The following is a 12,018-nucleotide window of genomic DNA, read 5'->3' on the forward strand; positions in this document are numbered from 1 at the left end:
ATACGAAACACTCAGTTAACAATATAAACGTAGAATGCGATTCAATGACTCCAAGCTCAAACATACTAAAATCATTACTTTTGAGAACACCTTTAGTCAATATAGCTTAACTTCCATATGATACACACTAGGTGCTCCTCTCACATTATTAACGAACGTTATTTATCTAGCGTAAACGCCGTATAACCGTTGTTTGCTATAAAAGTGGAAGAACGTAAACGTAAATTATCTATATAGCAGACACCGTTTAATATACCTGAATAAAATACGATTATAGTATCGTATAAGGTTACTGAGAGTTTTATTTTCATAGTAGAACCTTTTACGTTTCATTTACCTAAAAGATTTAGCAAATCAAATCTTATTTATTTTATATTTTTTGTTTTCCTAGTCTTAAGACAGTCCGGTAAGTCCCATTAAGAGACATCCGGTCGCCATTTTCAGCCGAATACTGAAGGCATCGCGTGTTGTATGGCGGAACTCAACGCCGCACTCTGCCTCGTTACCAGAGTGAGGAAATGAAACAGTCGCACAATTGTGGCCCAAGACTTAATAAATATCCTACAAAGAACTCAAACACACAACAGAAATCGAATCTATATTTCATGTCTCAACATATCAAGCCCAAGCACACGAGTATAACCTCAATAATTATATTTTCAAAGAAAACAACGCAAGCAGTTTTAATAATCTTATACGAAGCCTTTCAAGCGTATCACTGTCTGTTACCGAAGTCGGTAAACAAAGGAGGACTTATTACCTCATACAGTTTATGGATAAAAGTTACTCGTATAGTTAAATATTGGACTTGCAGATTAAAAAAGTTCCTACATTATTGACTGAACATATCGAGCGGGTGATGCGGTAAATTGACTTGAAAATTGAACCTAAATGATACGGGTTCAAGCTAAATATGACAATAAAAGTCCGTTATGGACGCCACAAAAGTTAGTATTTTATTGGAAAACTTGAAATAAGCTATTATTATACAAATCGATAGGCTTATTTTATACATAAACGTATAGTTTATAGTACATATTCACTATTTATAAGAAATTATGATATAATTCTAATGAATTTTCGTTTCAACTCCAATATACAATATTTTTTTAGCTTCACGTTGCATCCCACATATATAACAGTAAGGAGAGAGAACTGAGTGACTAATCTGCATGTTCCGAGTCCAAATTCGAGACATTGAGTGTAGATTGGTGGAACACAACACCGCGTTTTATCAGATTTAATTAAATATCTTAATTATGGAAACATCCTTAATAATAACAACAGCCTATTTTCAAGTTCACAAATCAATCAATTGAAAAACAAAAACAAACAAACAATTTCCACATCATCAAAACACTCAAAATAAACGTATACAAACGAGTAGGTACATAATATACTAAACACAAATATAATTCGTATGACGTAATAAAAAGGTCAATGTCGATATTGCATTACATAGTATGTAGTGTGTAGTAAGCTGTAGATATAATATAGAATGTTCGTCATAAGTTGACCGACTTGAGTCGAGAGCCAAGGCTAGGTGAAAGCGTAATGCGACAATATTTACTCGCTATATAATTTAATCTGCCTGTAAATGGTATACGTATAATAGAATTATCATGACAGCCAATTATAAGCTATATAAGTTATATTTTTTATATTATATTATAGAAACGAACTTGCTAGCAAAGAAATAATAGTCAATCGTAACAATGTTCTTCACTAGGCTTTACCTGCGGGTTCTCCCGATCTTAAACACACTTTAAGTGCCCGAGCTTAGGCCATAACAAATTAGCTTTCCGGAACTCAAACCGCGTCATTTACATGAAAGCAATTTTGATTAAAAATCCTTTCCAAAAAAAAATCTATAATAAGGACAATATGTTTAAGGAAATCAAACGTATTGAATTAGTACAAAACTTACGGTTCTAGTCTGGTAGTGGTAGCTGCGACCTCGTCGTCGCTCTCCGACAGCCCGAGGCTCTTGTTTACCACGTCACTATAAGCGTGCAATAGTAATTTATGGTATTTATAAGTTAATTTAAAATAAATCTATAATTATTTTATAACTCCAGATATTACATAGATTATCAAGCTATATATTATGATAAAAAAATAAAGTCCATAAAAAGTCAATTGATCCTTTATATAAAGTATCAATTTATTTAAATTGTATTTTATTGTATAATTGTGATACTTACGGAGACACAGAACTCCTTGAATTTGATATCCGGTTGCCCACGCCTGTAAACAAAGAAAAATGAAACGTTAGTAAAATGTAACATATTAACACTACGGAACTATGAAATGTTCAAGTCCATGTTATATAATTCGTTAGATAATCTCTGATTTAATCTCAATTCACAAGAAAAGTAAAAAACAAGGAAATGCATATTCCAAAAAACGTATATTTAAAAATGTTCCCACTAAAATAAAAAAATGTAAAATTCCATTTATTTAAACCACACAAAATTCCAATAATTTTAACACAGCGTGATTACAAATGTAACTTTCAAACATTTGTTTCTATCGCTGTCTTAGTTTTAAAACCACTTACCACCGTTAATGTCTTCGTCACTCACACTCAGGAGCTTAGCAACTTATTAATGCCTCAATAGATACAAGTGTAACTCTTATAGAGGGGGCAATAGAAATCAAAATGGGTGCTAGACCGTCGAGAAAGGTCCCTGTTTGTTTAGGCGCAGCCAACGCGAATGTAAACACCGGGTTTGGTTCCCAGCCGATACCGGCGTAGGGCTACGAACTTTACAGTGGCACGACTGGAGATTGTATACGAATAATTCAATCAAACTTGTCGAGTTATTGTACTTTGCTGGTTCTCGTTCCCACTCGACAAATTGTTTGTTGATATACAATACTGCTTTCATGCGCCACCTCATTGTGTGTAGGTACGTATGTACAGTCAATGTACTTACTGAGGTCTACACGGTCGCTCTGGTCTATCTCGGTTAGTATTCAGTAAATATCAGAATATAAATAGAGAACCTAGCGTGAAGGTACTTCGTTCTCCACCTCCCACCTAAATTCGAGTTCTCTTTTTTTACCAGAAATGAAAAAAAAATCATTCACCTGAAGTGAAAATCGAACCCTCAATCATGTCGAAGACAGATAGACTCTGGTCCCGCTACGCCACAATCTTAATTAAACTAAATCTTATAAAATTTACGTAAGAACGTAATCAAAAACCAATAAGTCTACAATATTGTAGGTATATAAGTAGAAGTGCCTAAAATAAACAAGTGAGACATAGGGTTTGAGTGACGGTGACCTAGCCGTCCTACAGGGCTACGACCCTATGGCCGTTGCGCTCACAAATTTACAATTACTTTCATGTTTGTCTGTGAATTGTTTGTGGAATATTAGTCGAAAAGTACGTTAATTGGTTTATGTTGCGTAATAATTACTAAGTCTGTGGAAAGTTATTTTTTCATTAATAAGAAAGTTCCTTGAATTGTTTTCTAATTAAACCTGTCATAGTGATTTTTGAAATAGAATTAAATATTTAATAGTTATAGGTATATTTTTGTTCACATTAAAATACGAAATTGCTTCTCTTTAAGCATAAAGCATAGAAAGAAGTCACATAATAAGTATCAAAAAATTCCCACATCGCAAAAATGCGGGAGATTTGAAGATAAGCGACCGGAACAACCATTACACGAACAAAGTTTCAAAACCAAACGAGCAATTACATTTAACGTACCTACCTACTACAGAAGAAGTAATTTTTAAAGAATGTCATAATAAAAAGAGTAAAGCATTTGCACGTAGCAAATGTGAATACAGTATTTCTAGGAAAATAAAGATTGATGCTCCAAGATGTCTCGCGGTACCGTTGAGAGAATGCAAATGTCCTTCTTGTCTCGACGTTTACGTTCGTAATACACGAACAATCCACGTGAAATTATGTAAAAAAATTAAAATATACATCGTCATGGCCGATTTAACAATATTTTTGTGTAACTGTTTTTCTGACTACTTTTTTATATTCGTTTGTTTTTAAGATACAAAAAAATGCTAATTTAAAATTAAAATTTACAATTGATAGTGAGGAAATGACTTTTTATACGAGATTTCATGGTCGCTTGCAAGGAAAACATTGTTTATACCAAAAAATAATTAAAAAACATTAACTATATAATAATCAACATTTTCTAGCACGTAGCTTTCGCAACAAACAAATAAAATATATGCGTAGATTATGTCATCCCGGGCCCTTCACAGACGCACAAAGGAAACGGTACCGCGGAGTGTAATTACACAAACTATGAGAACGTATCATTGCGACGCATTAGCGTAGGTACAATGCGCGTCACGCTTCTCGTACCTCCGACCGCCACTTTATACACTTTAATAAATGCTTATTTCTTTATTGATTTGAACTTTTTACAGTTGTAAGAATAGATTATAAGAACGGAGTGTCTTAACACTAAGTCCTGCCTCCCTCCCCCGCTATACGTGAGAAATAGTGTAAAACTAAAAAAAATTGGAGCATAAGTTTAGTTTTATTGTCACACATCATTCTCGAGAGTTTAATGTAATTATAAATTAAAAAGTTTTTTTTTAGCTTGACGCCGTATCCCTCAGAGCAGGGTAGGGCTCTGTGTGAGCCTATTGTTAGTACAACTCGCTCTCTATTTCCTTTTGAATTCTAGAGGTGTTGAGTGGCGGAATTAAACGCCGCACTTTGACTCGACACCAGAGCGAAAAAATAAAAACACTAAATATTTCATTACCTCCAATGAGAAATTTATCATCTCATTCGCGTGCTTGTGTGCCACTGCGACTAATTTAAAAAAATGTTGCTATTTAAATGAAGGAACATTATATAAAAAAACACGATTATTCCAGTAAATTTCTGCAACATTTAAATAAAAAATCTACCTATTCTGAAAAAAATCACATCTTGCGGAGTCTGTTGAAATACACATTCGCTTTATGCCAGCACTAGAGCACGAACGATATGAACTTAGTTCAATTTAATTTTGAATGAAGCTCATTATAAGTCTAGACTACGGTCGGGAGTGGTGTGAATGCGTAAAGTAAATAAACTTTTATACCATCGGTGTGTAACGGACAAAACGCCATGGTGTTTTATTACATATTAATATTTCTTTTTGGAAATGTTAAGTTTCAATTCAACGTAACTCGTTTTGATAAACTTTTAACCGAATTCAAAATACAAAATAAGGCGGTTATTAGTGTGATATGTATTTATGTGATATTGCGAAAGTTGCTAATCGCTATCTTAAATTAATGAAAAATGTTGAAAAGAGAAAAACTACTAGAGCAACCATATTAATATTTATATTTCCTTTCGGTATCCACTTTTATGTGAAGATCGTTTCAATTCTTACAGCGAACAATAATTCCCATACAATTACACTTAATTTTTTAATAAAATATTTAATACATACCTACAATAGAATGATTGTAGGATATTATTGCGGTTAAATAAAGTTAAAAAATCTATAAAACTATATACGTTCATTAACTATCTATTAAAACGACACTAATAATATCTGCCATTAAAACCTTACACTATTTTAAATAAAATTGAACTTTATCACGATAGACACAAACGTACAAACTGTTTCTAATATAAAAAAAGCAGAGTTACCTTATTCGATTGTATGTAAGTGCACACAGGTCAATCACCGTGTAGAACGGATATTCAATTAAAAGCTTTACCTTTATGGCAATAGATGACGTATCGGCGTAGAAGAATTTTTCACATTATATTTAAGTCTGCGGTTTTTTTTTCTGTTTGCGGTTCGTCGGTCAAATGTAATCCTATTGTTCTTTACGTGGAAACAACATTGGCGAGTGGTAGAAAAATAATATAACTTAACAATTTATAAATATGCACAGATGTCGATTTGAAATAAAATTTAAATTAATGGCAATTATAGTGGGTTTATAGTGCGAATGTAAAAAGGAACAACTAGTGTTTAAGACACTGTTTTCCAATCTCAGTCTTATTTTCGAAACATTGCGTAATGAGTGGCGGAATTTAACGCTGTGCTTTGTCCTGTCACCGGAGCGAAGAAATGAAAATAATTCATAGCCGAGAAATATATGATAAATTAAAAATTAAATCAAGACAAAAGAGCATATTCCGTCAGATATTTAAATATACAGTTTAAAGTATTCGTTTAGGGAAGAAATAAATCTTTATTAGGATCTAAGGCCTATTTGACAATGACACGTAACAAATAAGAAAATAAACAATAATAAACATTTCATTATTTGCGACGCCCAAATTTCAAAGGTTAGTTCACGCTCGATTTGTGAAAAGTTTTATATTGCGCAAAAGAAAGGGGTGGACGAGATTCTTAGAAGGTCTTTATTTGATATCTTTTGTTTAGAGTTAACAAACTGCCGAAATAGGCAATTCTATGGAAATTTATGACTTATAATATAATTTTAAAATGTTTCATTTTTTTTTCGAAACTTTCAATTATTGTTACACAATTAGTCAGTGGGTATAAAAATAAACAACAATTGAAATGTGACGTTTAACGCCGATCTTGACTTTTAAAAGAACAAAAACGTGTGAGGTTGGATACTTGTTTGTCATATTGTTTCCTATAGAAAACATTAGACAAAAATATTTATCATTGAAATTTCATTTCGTCGGGAGAGTGAAAAGAACCTATTTTTTTTCAACTATTAGTTAATGTTCTTGAGTTGCGAGAGACGGAAGACAATGCTTTGTCTGTTAGGACCGGAAATACATAAAAATTAAAGTAATACGTTAATTCTTAAATTCTTTGCTATGCGTACCACGATGACATTACAATAAAAAAATTGAAAATAAAAATAAAGCAAATGGAGTAAAAAAATTGTTTTTTTTTAACTTCATGCTCTACCCTTAACGGGGTAGCAAGAAGAACTAAGCTCCAAACGCACTATACCTATTCTGTGAAAGAAGGTGCGTTTGGAGCTCAGTTCTTTTGACGAAGTCTCATCCACTGTCATCAAACTTCAAACATGCCTTTTACGGGACCTCTCTCTGGTATCGTTCATGCTGTGTTTTCGAAGGTCAAGCGAGGTCCCCCCTGCCTCTCTTTCTTTATGATGTAACAAATTAGATTCCGTTCGTGGGAAGGTGACATTAACTAGTAAAAAGTAATTTAAAAACCACGACTGTTGGGTAAGAAGGAACTAAATGTTTCTTTAATTTTGCGTGTCTAATCGTGTGCCCGGCTCTAACGTACGCACGTAGCGTTACGCACACAAATTTCGTGTGAAATTGAATTTGAAATTTGTTAATTTAAAGACTTCACGCTGATGAAATTATTTATCTATTAAAATAACCAAAAAGATTTGTTCGATATTGTTATAGTCAGGACTCATAGCGTTTAAAAAGCAGATGCTATCTCATTGGTTGGCTCTACATGGTCCAAAGTGGTGGCAAGCTCAAATTAAACTAGAGGGAACATTTATATTTAAAACAAGCAAATTCCCAGTATCGTTGGACAAAATACTTTGTTTCATCGTTTAAGATATATAAAGTAGCAAGTAACATTTCCCGAAACAAGTCAGGCAAATAATAATTATATAATTATATAATTAATGACATTTATATATTTTGTGATCGTTTAGTATTTGTAATTCAAAGAGACTTTAAAGTTTTCTTTTACGCTTTAAATACTATATTTTTCACAGTACTGTTAGGCCAAATAACATTGACAATGGTAAACTCTACATGGGTGATCTCAGATAATCACGTGTTTTCATCGAGCTGTCAATGTCTAATGATAGGTACGAGACAAGTCACTTGCGCTTATGATTTATTTAATTACAATCGCTATTGTTTACAATCAAGTTTATAATTACACACGCTCACACGCCTTCTTAAGTTAGCACTTGAAAACTTATAGGTTTATTTTCTTTCAGCTTCATGCTGTTTATTTATATAGCATAAAAAGTCAGTGGAACCTAGTGTTAAGAAACTCTGTTGCCCACTTTCCTCCAAATTGTTGGGCCATTACATTGCACTCTGTTGAGTGTAGACATGAACGTAGAAATAAAAATAAATAGTTTTGAACCTTTGCCGCCGCGCAACACTAAGATACCAAAACATAACGCGACATTTACGAGAAGGTAGACATCGTGTTAAAACTCTCCGTTCTCCACTTTTCGTTCGTTTTTGATACTTCACGCCTAGAATGCCTACCATTAACTAACAACAAGAGCGACCGAAGAAACAAGCATCTCCATTCACTTCAACTCAATACTACCAACCGATACCAGCTATTCTCTTATTGTAAACACAGAATTTGACACAATCGAGTATCTCGGATCCACTGAGTGGTAGAAACTGATCGAATCTCTTTTATTTATCGTCGCATTGTCTTGGCCGCGTCATAAATCTTAGTAATTAGCATCTCCACAAGGCGCACTCCCGCACCCCCGCGCCGGTGCATATTTTGACACCTGTTATTTATATCTGATTGTTCTGTGATATATTGCGTCTTTTTCCTTAACAATTGTCACTGGCTGTCGTAATTGAGTAACGTTTACTAGGAAAGACTTGACGTGAGCGAACGTGTAGAAATTATTCGAGCACTGATATGTTTTAATATAGTATAGAAGAGGCAGCAGCTATGACAGTTCTGATTCAAACAAACAAACCCTTTAGCTATTAATATTAATAGATAGAGATAGAAATAAAAATACACAAAGCACTAATTACATAATGCATCTACATACATACAAACATACACACATACATTCTTATACACGAGCACTTATTTCGAATGCAATATTCCTTTGGGTTTCCACTTAAACAATTAAAACCGTTTATTATTTCCCAGGACGCTATGCTATAATTTAGTCAGACTTGCACGGGGAGCTATAAGTCATTTGTCGTAGGACTAATTTGCCGCTATTGAAATGTTGCTTTTCTACGTACTGAGTGGATAATAAATGATGGCGTAGAGTAGAGTTCATGTGTTCATGTATCGGCATCTATTTGCTATTTGCTGTATGACTCATTAGAACGGACGTATGGAAAAAGGTTGTTAAAACCCACTAGATATGGAAAATCACTTATATAATAGTTGGGACGTTTTCCTTAAAAATCTATGTAACTAATATATTTTTTTTATTTGTATTTTTAGCATTAGGTTTGCTAATTTATAAATACACATTGCTTATTCAATTATACGTACGTACCATATACGATATCTAACTCCTTCCCAAGTAAGACATCTCCACACTCAATGAGCTGTTGTAAGAGTGTCAAACGGTTTTGATATCCAAAATCCGATCTTAGAAATCCCAACATTGTCACATAGCACTTAAAAAGTCACTTTAATTTCACTAGTGTTAAGTCAAAGTTCACTAACACAGTCAAAAACACTTAATAATTATTCATCTCCGAGAACCTAAACCAAAATAGCTTATAATCAACAAAACGTATGTTTAAACAACTTAAATAATTTCTATGTCTAACACATCCTTCCTTTGTATGTTTTGGCGCGAAGTAACGACAGATGCGCGAGCGACGGCCTCCGGACGACTGCGCCTTCCGAAAGCTATTAAAAACGGACAGGTGGTGACAAGGATCCCCTATTTCCCCTCTATTTCTTACGAATCTACCGACTAGTCACCGGATTTGTCGTATTTCTAATCCGCTTTCTTGTAATCTAATTCGAAGTTCACTTATTTTTACGACGACCCTTTTAAAAGAAAGGTGGGGTAATGCCGTTATACGTGTCTTCTTGGGTTACATGTGCGTCTCATTTAACAAGCGACGTGAAAAGCAAACAAAGGCGTGTGATTAAGCTGTGTTTATAATGTTATATGAATTAACTTCAAACGAGTGTTTTAGGAATATAGAAATATAATGTCATATAGAGAATAAGACAATATAATTAATCAATGAATTTGGAGTTCTCTCGTCGTGGCGTAGTAGACAGGGTCATTAAAATCGATCAGAATGAGCCATTCACGAGTGCATGCAGCGACGCGGCCTCATCAATGCACAGTGACTTTTAATCCTTGCAAATTAAGTAGTAAGTCGCGTGCGCGGCCCTCGGCCCTCCGCAAGTTGTACTCCCTCTCTCCCTCTCTCCCTCTGTCGCTATTATTACTCGCATTGAAACGTGGGGTTGAATCGCGGCTTGATTATTCGCACATCAACATGTTTGCATTTCATCGATTTTCGGGACGCCCGACACGGCACGTACGCGACTCCTTATACAGACACTATAGAGCTTCCCGATTTGGACCATTCTCAGATGTTCTAAAAGACAAGCATTGCTACAACATTTCGTAGACACCTTCTCAAATCATATGGGAAATAAAATTTTATAATAGGTATTATAGATATTTTGTAATGTTGACCTCGGCGACTTGAGAGCCAATAGAACTATTACAAAATGTCGAGAAAGTGTGACGCGAAGCGGTATCTTAGTACGTAAAGTGGTATGTAAAGTATTCAGGTATACGTTTGTTTCGGCCGTGACAGTCGCCCTCACAGCGGTGAGGTCGCCAGAGCGCGCGCGAGTGTACTGACCGCACGCGCCTTTCGGACGCGCGTCCTCGATGCACTATTAGCTATGCATCGTTAGAATAGTGGGGGTAACTTGCCAAATATTTAATTAGCGAGGGTAGTTCCTACTCCCCCGGATCGGAGCGTCTTCGTGACGCCCACTTACAGTCTTTTAAGCTGAATGTTACAATATAAAAGTAAAGTTTAGGTTATGAATTGAATATCTTCTCAACATTTATAATTAGGGGTTAAATGTCTTTGTTGTCTAACTTCTTTCAATCTGTCTTTCTTTTGAGCCATAAGATATTTTTTCTTTTGTTCTTTTATAACAAAAGTACAATTGTACTCTGTAAATTCGAAATTAAGTAGCATATATCATATAAAGAATTATGGAATGGAATCCACGACTTAAACTTAAAGTCAGAGCTACTAAATATAGAATAAAAAAAACCAATCAATTATCAACAATTGACACTGAACTTGGGTTTTCTTGAAAATATTCTTATATTGTAAGGAAACACGTAAGTATCTAATTGTGATAATATTCCGTGCGTTTTCCTTTAACAATGCACACTCGATGTCATGTGGGTAAATAAACAAGTGACGTAGTGTTCGCGCGACACGGCCAAGCTTTATGACATCAATAGCACGCCCTCGTCTTGCGTGGAGAAAATATAGAAATAAATTACAAAGAAAAAAACATTTACATCGCTTTTGTTTACACTTTTGCGCTGAGTTACAATCCCGTCTCATACTTAGCGGCCATTGTTATTTCTCTCCATTATTATACATTCATATCATTAACATATAAAAATATGCACTTTAAAATATTTATAAATTTTTTGAAATACTGTAAAATATTTACAGTTTTGGGATATCCTTGTTATGAAATTGTTCCTACAATAACAGTAGAGTTGTAGTTTTTTTTTTTTTATATGAAGCATCGCTACGGAGCGTCGACTCGCGGCGTCGCGTCGCCGCCTCCCGGTCTATTTCCGTACTCGCATCGCGTTAAACTAATGTTTTATCGACTCTTCAAATCGTCCTATATTTATCACATCATGTTAATTTACTTTAAAGTTTTCGTTAAAATAAAATATTTTCATAAATAAAAGTTATTGGAATAATCATAGAGTTATAAAATATTGAAAAACAAAGAAATACCACCAAGTATAATACTTATCTTTGTATATAATATATACAAATTCACTTGATTGATTGATAGATACTTGAGCAAAGTATCATCTACCAGCAGAAATAAGAAACCGTCTAGACAAATTTCAATAGAATTTTAATATTTTTCGACAGACTACATAAATTCTATTTTTTTCGGGAAATCAAACCTAAAGCACTTAACTATAGTGGGATTTAGTGGTACATTTGTTAAGTTTAGCTTCTGGGGTAACCACATACATCGGGGTGTTAAGACATTCCGTTCGTCACGCACCGCCTTATTCTCATCCCCCAATTGGCAATCGAACCCACGACGC

The 12,018-nt window shown here is 34.3% G+C and overlaps 1 protein-coding gene across 5 annotated transcripts in view; it reads right to left on the minus strand.

Annotated features, from left to right (window-relative positions):
- The window catches only part of lilli (AF4/FMR2 family member lilliputian), a 201,410-nt gene that overhangs the window by 15,624 nt on the left and 173,768 nt on the right, over positions 1 to 12,018 (minus strand). For 4 of the 5 annotated variants that reach the window (XM_085196634.1, XM_085196632.1, XM_085196633.1 and 1 more), the window contains exons 10-11: positions 2,205 to 2,247; positions 1,928 to 2,002 (exon numbers count right to left, since the gene is read on the minus strand). In XM_085196634.1, the coding sequence (XP_085052760.1) occupies positions 1,928 to 2,002; positions 2,205 to 2,247 (118 nt within the window). Of the gene's footprint in view, positions 1 to 1,927; positions 2,003 to 2,204; positions 2,248 to 9,207; positions 9,359 to 12,018 lie in introns of those variants that run through there. The other variant, XM_085196635.1, reaches the window with a different exon arrangement.

The sequence above is a fragment of the Heliconius melpomene genome, chromosome 13, assembly GCF_056956725.1.
Source record: "Heliconius melpomene rosina isolate 202511_hmr_F chromosome 13, ASM5695672v1, whole genome shotgun sequence".
In the NCBI taxonomy this organism is placed as follows: Eukaryota; Metazoa; Arthropoda; class Insecta; order Lepidoptera; family Nymphalidae; genus Heliconius; species Heliconius melpomene.